Source organism: Pseudophryne corroboree, chromosome 9 (genome assembly GCF_028390025.1).
Source record: "Pseudophryne corroboree isolate aPseCor3 chromosome 9, aPseCor3.hap2, whole genome shotgun sequence".
Lineage (NCBI taxonomy): Eukaryota > Metazoa > Chordata > Amphibia > Anura > Myobatrachidae > Pseudophryne > Pseudophryne corroboree.
Genome location: NC_086452.1, coordinates 387,803,831 through 387,819,406, shown reverse-complemented (window position 1 = coordinate 387,819,406; position 15,576 = coordinate 387,803,831). Strand labels below are relative to the sequence as shown.

Here is a 15,576-nt window from a genome sequence, read left to right as displayed (position 1 = left end):
CTTGGAAGATAAGATTATCTTCCGGTGCATGTGCAGGTGAGACCCGGACCACATGTCCAATTGGTCCCGCTACAAAACACTCTGGCCGTTAACCTGCTCACTGAATGGCCTCGTAGGTCGCAACCCTCTTTTTCATCAATGGAACGTATTGATGGATTGACACTGTTGTAGATCTGACCCAACTCTGGATCTTCAGAGCTCTTTCCATTGAAAGAATCAAACTCTTAACAGTTTTGTATCTAACATTCTTCCCAACTCCGACAACCGCGTCGTTGGGATCAATCGTGATTCTGGCAAGTTCAGGGGCCAACCACTTTGTTGAAGATCCGTCAGAGATAAAACAATGTTTTGCACCACTTGCTTCTTGCCCTCCCCGTACGCAGGAGAGCATCCCAGTACAGAGTAATAATGACTCTTGTACTATTAAAGAAAACCATCATACTGCCATCACCCCGGTGAATTGGCACTGAGAATCCTGATTAGCAAACCAGGTAAGCCTAATGCGGAAGAATCGTATTTAGACCCTCTTTCTCCTTAACAGATTGGAGATCCCTGCCCAGAGAGATCCACCATGTAGTACAACTTCTTAAGTAGAAATTGTTTGAAATTGTTCTGACCGAGCCATCCGGCCTCAGAAGCACGAAAAAGCTTGAATAACAGCTTTTATCCTCTTTTTTTTTTTTTTTAGTGACCGTGACAGCAGGACAATGACCTGATCCTGACCCAACTCTTGTATGGCGTCGCCTACTACCTCCCCGTCTAGAGGAGAACTGTGAAAAATCAGTGAGGGGAATCGTCTGGAAACTCCAGTATGTTCCCCTAGGGACTCTATTCTCAAACTCACTGGTCCAAGTTCGTACCAGGACCGACTGAAGAGTATTAGACGTGGTCCCACCGGTGTGGGCTCCCGCAAGATAGACCCAGCGACATGCGGTGGATGTGGTAGAAACAGAGGATGATTTCTGTTTCAGCGAACTTGAAAAGGATGCTGACCTCTTACTTTTTCACCTTCCTCTACCTGCAAAGAAAGGGAAACCGTATCCATTCGGTCTAAATGACTGCATCGTACCAAAATGCATCACCAACCGTTTTGAGGGAACATAGGTCAAGAAGGTAGACTTACCAGTGGTATCTGCCGAGATCAACTTAACAAAGCCATCCCCAAACCAGGTTTCACCTTCATAGGGAAGATACTCCAGTTCTTCTCGGAGTCAGTCTCAGCATTCCATTGGTGAATCCACAACGCCCTCCTAGTCGAGACCGCTATGGAAGTAGAGATGAGCGGGTTCGGTTTTTCTGAATCCGAACCCGCCCGAACTTCATGTTTTTTTACACGGGTCCGAGCGACTCGGATCTTCCCGCCTTGCTCGGTTAACCCGAGCGCGCCCGAACGTCATCATCACGCTGTCGGATTCTCGCGAGGCTCGGATTCTATCGCGAGACTCGGATTCTATATAAGGAGCCGCGCGTCGCGGCCATTTTCACACGTGCATTGAGATTGATAGGGAGAGGACGTGGCTGGCGTCCTCTCCGTTTAGAAATTAAAATAGATAGGAGAGTGAGAGTGAGACACTTCATTTACTTACTGGAGCTTAGGAGGAGTTATACTAGTGACTGATGACCACTGACCAGTGACCTGACCACCAGTGCAGTTTTATAATTTATTATTATTTAATAATCCGTTCTGTTCTTGTTCTCTGCCTGAAAAAAACGATACACAGTGACTCAGTCACACTCACATACCATATCTGTGCTCAGCCCAGTGTGCTGCATCATCTATGTATAATATCTGACTGTGCTCACACAGCTTAATTGTGGGGGAGACTGGGGAGCAGTTATAGGTTATAGCAGGAGCCAGGAGTACATATTAAACAGTGCACACTTTTGCTGCCAGAGTGCCACTGCCAGTGTGACTGACCACTGACCACTGTGACCAGTGACCTGACCACACTGACCACCAGTATAGTATATTGTGATTGAATGTCTGCCTGAAAAAGTACACTCGTCGTGTGACTTGTGTGGTGTTTTTTTATTCTATAAAAATTAAAAAACTCATTCTGCTGACAGACAGTGTCCAGCAGGTCCGTCATTATATAATATATACCTGTCCGGCTGCAGTAGTGATATATATATATTTTTTATATCATTATTTATCATCCAGTCTATACTAGCAGCAGACACAGTACGGTAGTTCACGGCTGTAGCTACCTCTGTGTCGGCACTCGGCAGTCCATCCATAATTGTATACCACCTACCCGTGGTTTTTTTTTTCTTTCTTCTTTATACATACTACATCTCATTATCATCCAGTCTATATTAGCAGCAGACACAGTACAGTACGGTAGTCCACGGCTGTAGCTACCTCTGTGTCGGCACTCGGCAGTCCATCCATAATTGTATACCACCTACCCGTGGTTTTTTTTTTCTTTCTTCTTTATACATACTACATCTCATTATCATCCAGTCTATATTAGCAGCAGACACAGTACAGTACGGTAGTCCACGGCTGTAGCTACCTCTGTGTCGGCACTCGGCAGTCCATCCATAATTGTATACCACCTACCCGTGGTTTTTTTTTCTTTCTTCTTTATACATACTACATCTCATTATCAACCAGTCTATATTAGCAGCAGACACAGTACGGTAGTTCACGGCTGTAGCTACCTCTGTGTCGGCACTCGGCAGTCCATCCATAATTGTATACCACCTACCCGTGGGTTTTTTTTTTCTTTCTTCTTTATACATACATACTACATCTCATTATCATTCAGACTATATTAGCAGCAGACACAGTACAGTACGGTAGTCCACGGCTGTAGCTACCTCTGTGTCGGCACTCGGCAGTCCATCCATAATTGTATACCACCTACCCGTGGTTTTTTTTTTCTTTCTTCTTTATACATACTACATCTCATTATCAACCAGTCTATATTAGCAGCAGACACAGTACAGTACGGTAGTCCACGGCTGTAGCTACCTCTGTGTCGGCACTCGGCAGTCCATCCATAATTGTATACTAGTATCCATCCATCTCCATTGTTTACCTGAGGTGCCTTTTAGTTGTGCCTATTAAAATATGGAGAACAAAAATGTTGAGGTTCCAAAATTAGGGAAAGATCAAGATCCACTTCCACCTCGTGCTGAAGCTGCTGCCACTAGTCATGGCCGAGACGATGAAATGCCAGCAACGTCGTCTGCCAAGGCCGATGCCCAATGTCATAGTACAGAGCATGTCAAATCCAAAACACCAAATATCAGTAAAAAAAGGACTCCAAAACCTAAAATAAAATTGTCGGAGGAGAAGCGTAAACTTGCCAATATGCCATTTACCACACGGAGTGGCAAGGAACGGCTGAGGCCCTGGCCTATGTTCATGGCTAGTGGTTCAGCTTCACATGAGGATGGAAGCACTCAGCCTCTCGCTAGAAAACTGAAAAGACTCAAGCTGGCAAAAGCACCGCAAAGAACTGTGCGTTCTTCGAAATCCCAAATCCACAAGGAGAGTCCAATTGTGTCGGTTGCGATGCCTGACCTTCCCAACACTGGACGTGAAGAGCATGCGCCTTCCACCATTTGCACGCCCCCTGCAAGTGCTGGAAGGAGCACCCGCAGTCCAGTTCCTGATAGTCAGATTGAAGATGTCAGTGTTGAAGTACACCAGGATGAGGAGGATATGGGTGTTGCTGGCGCTGGGGAGGAAATTGACCAGGAGGATTCTGATGGTGAGGTGGTTTGTTTAAGTCAGGCACCCGGGGAGACACCTGTTGTCCGTGGGAGGAATATGGCCGTTGACATGCCTGGTGAAAATACCAAAAAAATCAGCTCTTCAGTGTGGAGGTATTTCAACAGAAAAGCGGACAACAGGTGTCAAGCCGTGTGTTGCCTTTGTCAAGCTGTAATAAGTAGGGGTAAGGACGTCAACCACCTCGGAACATCCTCCCTTATACGTCACCTGCAGCGCATTCATAATAAGTCAGTGACAAGTTCAAAAACTTTGGGCGACAGCGGAAGCAGTCCACTGACCAGTAAATCCCTTCCTCTTGTAACCAAGCTCACGCAAACCACCCCACCAACTCCCTCAGTGTCAATTTCCTCCTTCCCCAGGAATGCCAATAGTCCTGCAGGCCATGTCACTGGCAATTCTGACGAGTCCTCTCCTGCCTGGGATTCCTCCGATGCATCCTTGCGTGTAACGCCTACTGCTGCTGGCGCTGCTGTTGTTGCTGCTGGGAGTCGATGGTCATCCCAGAGGGGAAGTCGTAAGCCCACTTGTACTACTTCCAGTAAGCAATTGACTGTTCAACAGTCCTTTGCGAGGAAGATGAAATATCACAGCAGTCATCCTGCTGCAAAGCAGATAACTGAGGCCTTGACAACTATGTTGGTGTTAGACGTGCGTCCGGTATCCGCCGTTAGTTCACAGGGAACTAGACAATTTATTGAGGCAGTGTGCCCCCGTTACCAAATACCATCTAGGTTCCACTTCTCTAGGCAGGCGATACCGAGAATGTACACGGACGTCAGAAAAAGACTCACCAGTGTCCTAAAAAACGCAGTTGTACCCAATGTCCACTTAACCACGGACATGTGGACAAGTGGAGCAGGGCAGGGTCAGGACTATATGACTGTGACAGCCCACTGGGTAGATGTATGGACTCCCGCCGCAAGAACAGCAGCGGCGGAACCAGTAGCAGCATCTCGCAAACACCAACTCTTTCCTAGGCAGGCTACGCTTTGTATCACCGCTTTCCAGAATACGCACACAGCTGAAAACCTCTTACGGCAACTGAGGAAGATCATCGCGGAATGGCTTACCCCAATTGGACTCTCCTGTGGATTTGTGGCATCGGACAACGCCAGCAATATTGTGTGTGCATTAAATATGGGCAAATTCCAGCACGTCCCATGTTTTGCACATACCTTGAATTTGGTGGTGCAGAATTTTTTAAAAAACGACAGGGGCGTGCAAGAGATGCTGTCGGTGGCCAGAAGAATTGCGGGACACTTTCGGCGTACAGGCACCACGTACAGAAGACTGGAGCACCACCAAAAACTACTGAACCTGCCCTGCCATCATCTGAAGCAAGAAGTGGTAACGAGGTGGAATTCAACCCTCTATATGCTTCAGAGGTTGGAGGAGCAGCAAAAGGCCATTCAAGCCTATACAATTGAGCACGATATAGGAGGTGGAATGCACCTGTCTCAAGCGCAGTGGAGAATGATTTCAACGTTGTGCAAGGTTCTGATGCCCTTTGAACTTGCCACACGTGAAGTCAGTTCAGACACTGCCAGCCTGAGTCAGGTCATTCCCCTCATCAGGCTTTTGCAGAAGAAGCTGGAGACATTGAAGGAGGAGCTAACATGGAGCGATTCCGCTAGGCATGTGGGACTTGTGGATGGAGCCCTTAATTCGCTTAACAAGGATTCACGGGTGGTCAATCTGTTGAAATCAGAGCACTACATTTTGGCCACCGTGCTCGATCCTAGATTTAAAGCCTACCTTGGATCTCTCTTTCCGGCAGACACAAGTCTGCTGGGGTTGAAAGACCTGCTGGTGAGAAAATTGTCAAGTCAAGCGGAACGCGACCTGTCAACATCTCCTCCTTCACATTCTCCCGCAACTGGGGGTGCGAGGAAAAGGCTCAGAATTCCGAGCCCACCCGCTGGCGGTGATGCAGGGCAGTCTGGAGCGACTGCTGATGCTGACATCTGGTCCGGACTGAAGGACCTGACAACGATTACGGACATGTCGTCTACTGTCACTGCATATGATTCTCTCAACATTGAAAGAATGGTGGAGGATTATATGAGTGACCGCATCCAAGTAGGCACGTCACACAGTCCGTACTTATACTGGCAGGAAAAAGAGGCAATTTGGAGGCCCTTGCACAAACTGGCTTTATTCTACCTAAGTTGCCCTCCCACAAGTGTGTACTCCGAAAGAGTGTTTAGTGCCGCCGCTCACCTTGTCAGCAATCGGCGTACGAGGTTACATCCAGAAAATGTGGAGAAGATGATGTTCATTAAAATGAATTATAATCAATTCCTCCGCGGAGACATTGACCAGCAGCAATTGCCTCCACAAAGTACACAGGGAGCTGAGATGGTGGATTCCAGTGGGGACGAATTGATAATCTGTGAGGAGGGGGATGTACACGGTGATATATCGGAGGATGATGATGAGGTGGACATCTTGCCTCTGTAGAGCCAGTTTGTGCAAGGAGAGATTAATTGCTTCTTTTTTGGTGGGGGTCCAAACCAACCCGTCATATCAGTCACAGTCGTGTGGCAGACCCTGTCACTGAAATGATGGGTTGGTTAAAGTGTGCATGTCCTGTTTATACAACATAAGGGTGGGTGGGAGGGCCCAAGGACAATTCCATCTTGCACCTCTTTTTTCTTTAATTTTTCTTTGCGTCATGTGCTGTTTGGGGAGGGTTTTTTGGAAGGGACATCCTGCGTGACACTGCAGTGACACTCCTAGATGGGCCCGGTGTTTGTGTCGGCCACTAGGGTCGCTTATCTTACTCACACAGCTACCTCATTGCGCCTCTTTTTTTCTTTGCGCCATGTGCTGTTTGGGGAGGGTTTTTTGGAAGGGACATCCTGCGTGAAACTGCAGTGACACTCCTAGATGGGCCCGGTGTTTGTGTCGGCCACTAGGGTCGCTTATCTTACTCACACAGCTACCTCATTGCGCCTCTTTTTTTCTTTGCGTCATGTGCTGTTTGGTGAGGGTTTTTTGGAAGGGACATCCTGCGTGACACTGCAGTGACACTCCTAGATGGGCCCGGTGTTTGTGTCGGCCACTAGGGTCGCTTATCTTACTCACACAGCTACCTCATTGCGCCTCTTTTTTTCTTTGCGTCATGTGCTGTTTGGGGAGGGTTTTTTGGAAGGGACATCCTGCGTGACACTGCAGTGCCACTCCTAGATGGGCCCGGTGTTTGTGTCGGCCACTAGGGTCGCTTATCTTACTCACACAGCTACCTCATTGCGCCTCTTTTTTTCTTTGCTTCATGTGCTGTTTGGGGAGGGTTTTTTGGAAGGGACATCCTGCGTGACACTGCAGTGACACTCCTAGATGGGCCCGGTGTTTGTGTCGGCCACTAGGGTCGCTTATCTTACTCACACAGCTACCTCATTGCGCCTCTTTTTTTCTTTGCGTCATGTGCTGTTTGGGGAGGGTTTTTTGGAAGGGACATCCTGCGTGACACTGCAGTGCCACTCCTAGATGGGCCAGGTGTTTGTGTCGGCCACTAGGGTCGCTTAGCTTAGTCATCCAGCGACCTCGGTGCAAATTTTAGGACTAAAAATAATATTGTGAGGTGTGAGGTATTCAGAATAGACTGAAAATGAGTGGAAATGATGGTTTTTGAGGTTAATAATACTTTGGGATCAAAATGACCCCCAAATTCTATGATTTAAGCTGTTTTTTAGGTTTTTTGGAAAAAAACACCCGAATCCAAAACACACCCGAATCCGACAAAAAAAATTCGGTTAGGTTTTGCCAAAACGCGGTCGAACCCAAAACACGGCCGCGGAACCGAACCCAAAACCAAAACACAAAACCCGAAAAATTTCCGGCGCTCATCTCTATATGGAAGTGGCCCGCCAAAACAAGAGTCGAATATCCCTTGTAGTCGCACGGCGGTATGCTGCAATGACATAGACATAACTCAACTTAAGTTGCATACAACTACTCCCCCATGCGCATGTATTGCAAGTATAAAACAACGTACATGCGGACACATAATTAGAGTATCACATATCTTCCTGCATACGATCCTTTGTGACAGGTCCCCGTGCAGAACAGGGGGTGACTCTCACCTTCTATCCATTGAGAAGGACAAACTTTACCTCAGCATTCATTATAAATATCTTTATATACATATATACATACATATATACCTTCCAATGCACCTATACACATATATCTATATATATACATACATATACATACATATATCTAAATATATATATCTACATATACACATTTTTTGTCAGGAACAGCAAGGTACCTAGTGACGTTAATACGTTCTAATGTGTATAAACAGGTAATGAATGCCAATTTTTGAGGATCTGATCAGGAAACATTATGGTCGACCTAAGAAAGATTTTCGAGTCGATCTCAGGGAGTAGTAACTGGGCAAAATAACATTTTTGCCACCCTTAAGGGTCTGAGAGAAATCTATTCTATGAATATGACTCCCTCTATAAAATTATCACGTCTGTGATCGTGCCACAGACCTATATAATCATACTATACATACATATTACATATAGGTATAGATCTATCTGATATGCATCATATTATCATGTCCATATCCACCCAGTCAGATATTGTTGGTGCCGACAGGGACACCCCCCACGTCTGTGTCTCCCATATAGTTTTCTCTTGGGAAAAATATACCTCTACTGACATGTTGACATATTTACATGTACTAAGTACCATTAGGGGTCGACAGCGCCGACACAGTCCTTCTCTTTGTGGCAGAGCCCTTGGCCTCAAATATGCCGACACACATGTACCAAACACCCACCGACATTTCACTGGCTATAAGGGATAGACCGCAGTACATTCAGTCATGGAAACACAGAAGGAGTTTATTAGCTCATTTTCCCCAGTGCCCATGATATAGTGTTTTTATTTCACTTTATATCACCCCAAACCACTGTGCCCCCCCCCCCCCCCTCGTTTTCCACTCTGATCCATTCAGCAGTGTTTAGGAAGGACCAGCGTCTCTGTGCTTCAGTCCCGCTCAAATTCACATCTTTATACTGGCGGGGGTCTATATTTTAGTGCCTAGGCACTTACAATACCAGTTTTAGAAGCTTCAGTGTCCATGCTGCCCAGGGCGCCCCCCCTGCGCCCTGCACCCTGCCAGTGCCGCTGTGTGTGTGGGAGCATGGCGCGCAGCGCGACTGCTGCACGGTACCTCAACACTGAAGTCTTCTTTTCTTCTTTATACTCACCCGGCTTCTTTCTTCCGGCTCTGTGAGGGGGGTGACGGCGCGGCTCCGGGAACAAGCAGCTAGGAGTACCCAGTGCATACTTGCCGACTTTCTGGCTGCTTTTTCCGGGAGAGAGCAGCCAGGTCGGTTCAGCAGGGGGGCGGGCAGTGATGGGGCGAGCAGAGGGAGGCCGGCCAGAGGCGTGATGGAGACGTGGCTGCGGGATCGCGTCATGTAAGCCATGCCCCCCGCTGTGTAATGCAGCTATTACCGGCATTATACAGCAGGGGGCGTGGCTATGATGATGCGATTCATCAAGAATCGCGTCATCGCCTGCCCGGACCGCCCACTTTACTCGCTAAGTGGGCGGTCGGGCAGTGGGGAACCCCTGAAATCGGGAGACTTGCCTGTTCTTCCGGGGGGCCGGGAGGGTCACCCGATTTTCGGGAGCCTCCCGGCTATTCCGGGAGAGTAGGTAAGTCTGACCTAGTGATCAAACCCTCAGGAGCTAATGGTGTCCAGTAGCCTAAGAAGCAGAGCCCTTGAACTTTAAGAAGTAGGTCTGCTTCTCTCCCCTCACTCCCACGAAGCAGGGAGCCTGTAGCCAGAAGGTCTCCCTGAAAATAATAAACCTAACATAAAGTCTTTTCAGAGAAACTCAGTAGAGCTCCCCTGTGTGTGACCAGTCTCTCTGGGCACAGAATCTAAACTGGAGTCTGGAGGAGGAGCATAGAGGGAGGAGCCAGTTCACACCCAATCAAAGTCTTAAAGTGTGCCCATGTCTCCTGCGGATCCCGTCTATACCCCATGGTTCTTGAAGCTTCCCCAGCATCCCCTAGGACGTATGAGAAATGATGCTGCCATCCTGCTTTTGTTATGTGGATGTTTATTGTATGGGGTTACAACAGGAGTGCCTAGGATTCAGCTCTCAACCTTTGCCCTAAACTTTCTTGTAGGTTACAGATTGGTTGGATCGCCGCTAAAACAGTTCTCTCAAACTTATAGACCCCTATTTCTGCTACTAAGGGCAACATGACACCAAGACAGTTAAGGTGTGTACACACGGTGTGACATTACCTTGCGATTTTGAATATATAGTCAAAATCACAAGGAAAGTTAGTGCATATAGCAAGGTGTTAGCCAGCATGCGATACCGATTCGATCCCGATGCGCACTCCCGCGGGGTCTGTATCGCAAGGTTAGATAGACTGTGTAGGCAAGTCAATTTTGACTATCTAGCACAAAGCATAGCCAAAATCACACATAGCCAAAATCGCAAGCGCACATAGTCAATATCGCATAGTCAAATTTGCATAGTCAAAATCACACATAAGTCGATATCTCACATGCATCTTTAGTTACACAATTCTACCTACTAATACTTTACATTCTGTCCTCTTTGTTAGTTAACAGTTTACACATTAGCATTCAAAGGGTTAACGCAAGCTGTCCTAGCATTCAAAGAGTTAATGCAGACAACCTTATAACACAGCTTGGTCAAGTGATATAATTCTCTTTATAAAAGGCCTATAAATTCATTAGAGTAACAAAGACAAAATATTATATATTTAATATAACAAGGGCATAACAAAGGCCATAATAATAAAAAAAAAATCAAGATAAAATAGTGCAAATACAGCCATAAACATATTAAATTGAAAAAAGAAGTAAATAGTGGAATTGCTTGGGTTGTTTTGATCAGCGCTATAAAATTCTCAAACACCTATACTTTTGCTCCAGTTTTTACCCTCCACATTCACAAAAAAGCATGTATGTAAACCCACACTTTAGTAAATATAATCCTATGTGGATAAATTGGATGAGATAAGATCATTAGGAATTAAGGCTGAGCAACTGGATCTATTCTATGGCGTGTGAGTCGGAAGATGACCAAACACAGAGGCAGGCAGCAGTTTTCTTCCAGCCGTATTCCTGCTAGAGTTCTATCATATAATTATATAATGTTTGTAAACCACCCACTCCATAATATTAGACTGATGGCACCAGATCATTGCTAGTTCTGCAATGCATGTAGTCCGTTTTTCATACATGGTATGGTATAACCAAACTGTAATTAAATCCTTAATAATCCATAAAGCGCAGACCGATCTAAACGTATGACTATAACAAAGCACATAACATTACATAAAGCACATTGTTACTTACCGTGAAGATGTTCTGCAGCAGTAACAGAAAAAAAGATGACATGTTAAAGTCTGTAACTCTGTGGATATAATGGAACGGATGCAAAAGTATATTAAAAACCTTATCACAATTCATAGTCAAACATTCTTTACTTACTTTCTCTTTAGAATATTAAATACCGTGTTTCCCCTCAACAATATTTTATAATGATTATGTACATGGTTAAAATATATACAGCGGTCACTTTCAAATGTAACTATGTCAAAATAAATAAAAATGAATGTAATAACAAATAGAAATATAAACATGTACATTGTAACGTTATATACATAAAAACAACGTTGTTACCCTTCTTAGGCAGCGCTGATCCTCTCAGAAATGCTGGGGGCAATTCTATATGTCATTTTATGCCCCATATGTGTGGAACGATGTGCAGTACCGCTTGTTCTGTAAGCTGGGTGTTACTCATGGGAGTTGATTCAATTAACTTGCCCCTGTGAGACCGTGCGAGTAAGTGTGGCTATATGCAATAGTTACGGTAGCTGTAGACTTGCTGATATTTGTTTGTAGCTCGACAGGGCTGAGCACAAATATAAACGAGCCCTGGGGAGATTGGGACCCGAGCGAGGCAAGAGGATATGTCATTGGCAGCATTTCCACACAGTTCCAACAGCAATTCACCCCACTTGTAGCTAATTGAATTGACCCAGTAGTTCTGCATTCTATAGATCTACTCAGGTTCTTTTTGAATAAAATAGTACCCTTTTCTTGTTCTGTATGCTAATACCTATTCATATTCAATTTATATACTGTATGTGCAAAATTATATAGTGTCATTCATGATCATTTCACTTCCTGGTGTAGGCTCAGTACGGCACATATGTGGCCATCAGACCACGAAGCCTAGCTGGGGAGGGATCCTTACAGATCCATTTCCCTGGACAATTTGGTGATCTGTAGCTCATGGGCTATAAAGACTAACTCCATCTGATGGCATTAGCTACAGTACCAGGTCCAAGCTCCAGAATCCTGCAATATGTGCTGCAGTCCACCATACAAACATCTGGGTACTACTTAAGATTGCGGGTATATCCCACAAAAATTATTTGATTAATATGTCCTTAGGGCTAAATTTACTAAGTGGCGGTTGTGATGTTATTTAGAAACCACCAGAAACATCTGTCAATTGACGGCGGTTTCTATGTCTAATTAATAACATTTAGAAAGCAGCGGTTTCAGTTTTTAAACTGGATCAGCCATCGATCCCCAACGGTTTCTAAATGACAATCCGCCGTGGCCTGTTCTTTTCGTTGGCAGCGGTTTCTATTGAAACCACTGCAGATTAGAAGTTATTCCATTCGTATTCATTTAATGGTGCGTTTATAGAAACAACATTCTCTTGACATCATAAAAACAGACAGCTGGCTTCTTTAGCTTTGTTTGTGAGGAGCTTAAGTGGAGAAGGAGAAAGTTGTAGGAAGCTATAAGGAGAAAGACATAAAGTGACTGCTAATTGTAGTGATTTTTTATATGCTATCTTGTTTCTTGTTCTGTATTTGTCTATTTGAGCTGTGTTTCTATATAGTGAGTGTAGCGTGATTTATTTTTTTATATTTTTGTTTATGTATTTCTGTTAAAGACCAGTCATGTCTGGTGAGAGAACTCATACAATTTCTGCAACCCAACTGGATATTTCTGTCAATAAATTGTCTGTCAAAATTAATTAATTTAACTTCTGTGTCAGCAAATGCTCCTGTCTAAAGCTAGTCTGTTTTTTTTAGCAGGTTTACCGGTGGTTTTTGCTTCACACTGTAAATCTGGGGTTTCTAGTTTATTCTTTCTAAAACATAGTGTTTTGATATTCAATTCATCCTATTGTATTATACAGTGTGCTTGCTCTGTGTTTATGCAACAATTTTGGATTTAGCAAATCATCGAATTGCAAAAGTGCCGCTAATCCGCCACAAACCCGCTGTTAGTCTATATGCACAACTTCTATTAATATGTATGCATGGTGTTACTAATTGGATATGTTCTATTGTGTGTTCTGTCAGATTCATTACTACATTTTCTCTCAGTATTCAGCAAGCCTTAACTGAAAGCAGATAGACGCAGAGCGCTGAGAACTTAAGTAAACAGGCTGCAAATATAATTATTTTGGTCATTCAACAATGGGTCATTTCACTTACAAGGAAATTTACCCTGAACACTATCAAAATATAAATGATCACAAAGTGTTGTCTGTGAAGTCTCTCGCCTGTGGAGTAATTTCATCAGCCTGAGCGGTATTTGTAAAATGATATTCCTGTGCAGTGATGGTTGGTGAAATTGACAGACTAAGCCATTCCAAAGTTACACTTGAAGGTTAATACTCTGGCTCATGAGCATGGTCCAGGGCTTCCTGCTCAATAGGCGAAAGAGCTTGAAGCTGAGCAAGATTCACAGGTGAAAATAAGTTCTGAGACAAGATGCGGATGAGGAAGGATGAAGGATGGATTTTAGTAAGCTGGGAGGCTGCTGACGCGGCAGCCTGTCTGGGTTTGTGCTGCTCGGAACACACAGAAAGGTGAGGGAAACACATGCATTATTTAGCAGGTTCAGTTCAACTTGAAGAACGAATGCAGAGCATGACATTCTGAGGTCACAGCAGGTGACTCAGCACCAGGATTCTTACAGAAAGCTTGAGAGTCAAACACTTATTTGAAAGCAGATCAAGACCATTTATCAAATCAAGAAATATTTTACAAATGAAACTTGCAAATAGTGGACTGCACTTGATCTCTACCACATTTGCTGGGAGTCGGTTCAAAGCTAACACTCTCTTTTCCATAAATGATGACTACTCTCAGGAGCATTTAGAATCCGGCTTCAAAGCAAGGCTCCATTGTCACAGCATTTCTCTCAGTGCATACTGTAGATCTGCCTTAGGAAATAGAGTACTCATTAAATGACCATTAAGCTGCAGTCTAAAGCATGAAGATCATATACTACATTTAGTAGTGACCTTATTTTCCCCATCCACATTTTCAGGACAGTGCATAGTCTGTAAAGCCGCAAATACATCAAAGACAATTTGCTCTTATAGTGGTTTATCCAAGGTGAATTTTAAGGTTCTCTTGTGATGGTGATTAATTTGAGATGTCTTGAAAAAGGCTCTATGCTGGACAAAAATTTCAACTTTCTTAGGGTGACCATTGTGAATAAACTTTTACATTCCTCTTTTTTAGCCTGATGAGTGCTCTTATTTTGCCCTTAGTGGAATAGACTGGAGATTATTTTAATCTAGAAAATTTGGCAATTAAATGGCAGTTATGATTTATTTTTAGAGGAATCTAAATTGTATTGGTCATCGAACCCCACAAATCGACATAAAATGTTTCACACTGTATGTTCTCATACACCTTGCAGGGGTTGGGTATGGGTGACCGGCGTTTGAGATACCGCCGGTCACCATACCAACTCCAGGATCCAGGTGTTTAGATTGCCAGAGAGGGGGGGGGGGGGGGGGGGGAGCGCAACGAAGCCCCTTGCTGCGCTCGCCACAGGTTCTATTCCCATTGTCACGTACACCCACAAGTGGGAATAGTCCCTGTCAGTCGGCAAGCCAATTGTCGGGCTATCCACCAGACGGGATTACGGGGTCGGTATAGTGACTGGCGGTCTCCCGACTGCTGGTCACATAACCGCATCCCCCTTGCACTGTCTACTTATGTGGAGTCAGGTTGATTATCAAGTAATACTTCTTTATTTGATACCTCCCTTACATACCCCCTGGGTAACAGGTTTGAAAAGTTGCAAATATAATTTAAAAACAACAATTAAAAGAAAACCTTTAAATTGAAAATGATATATTGATTATTAGCAAATAATTGTATTCTCTATAATATTAATCGGTGATTACGCAGTTTATGAAGAATCTTTTACTTATTGCAATTTGTTTTTGCTTTACAACTCCCTAATATTCAGATATTCTTTTATGTATCTGATAACAGTTTATTATCTGTTTTCATAGTCATATACGTCTCCATTTTGTGCAATATGATGCGAGACACCTGCGCCGGGATGTAATAGAGTACGAGATCACCGAAGGTGCGGGATGCCTCTATGGCATTTTTTAAAGGGGCAATCACCGACAAGGCATGGTTTTGCCATGTAAGTGTTTGCCCCTTTAAATAAATCTGCTGGCATCCCGCACCTCCGGGGATTCTCGGACTCCATTACAGCCCGCCAATGGCAAGATTGAGCTACTCCTCCAGGGGTAGCAATTCTCACACTTTACGTAATTTTTTCCTGGATTTTGCGTCTTCTTCACATCAAAGCCACATGCATATTAGCTTATGGTGTACTAAGTACTTGGGATTAGTATTTTTGATGCAAAGGAATTTCTATAAAGTTGCAGGTTGAGCATAAGGATATGTGGCGCGAGGCATGGTGCAGTCACTCATATCGGATCTCCTTCTTTTGCCTTTTTTAGTT

General features: G+C 44.4%; 1 protein-coding gene across 6 annotated transcripts in view; it reads right to left on the bottom strand.

Moving 5' to 3' along the window:
• The window catches only part of CACNA2D3 (calcium voltage-gated channel auxiliary subunit alpha2delta 3), a 2,000,770-nt gene that overhangs the window by 1,786,858 nt on the left and 198,336 nt on the right, over positions 1-15,576 (bottom strand). For all 6 annotated transcript variants that reach the window (XR_010186941.1, XM_063940834.1, XM_063940836.1 and 3 more), the window contains exon 3: positions 11,122-11,179. Coding sequence is in view for 5 of the 6 variants with exons in the window: in XM_063940834.1 (XP_063796904.1) it covers positions 11,122-11,163 (42 nt within the window). In the remaining variant the exon portion in view is untranslated. The remainder of the gene's footprint in view (positions 1-11,121; positions 11,180-15,576) is intronic.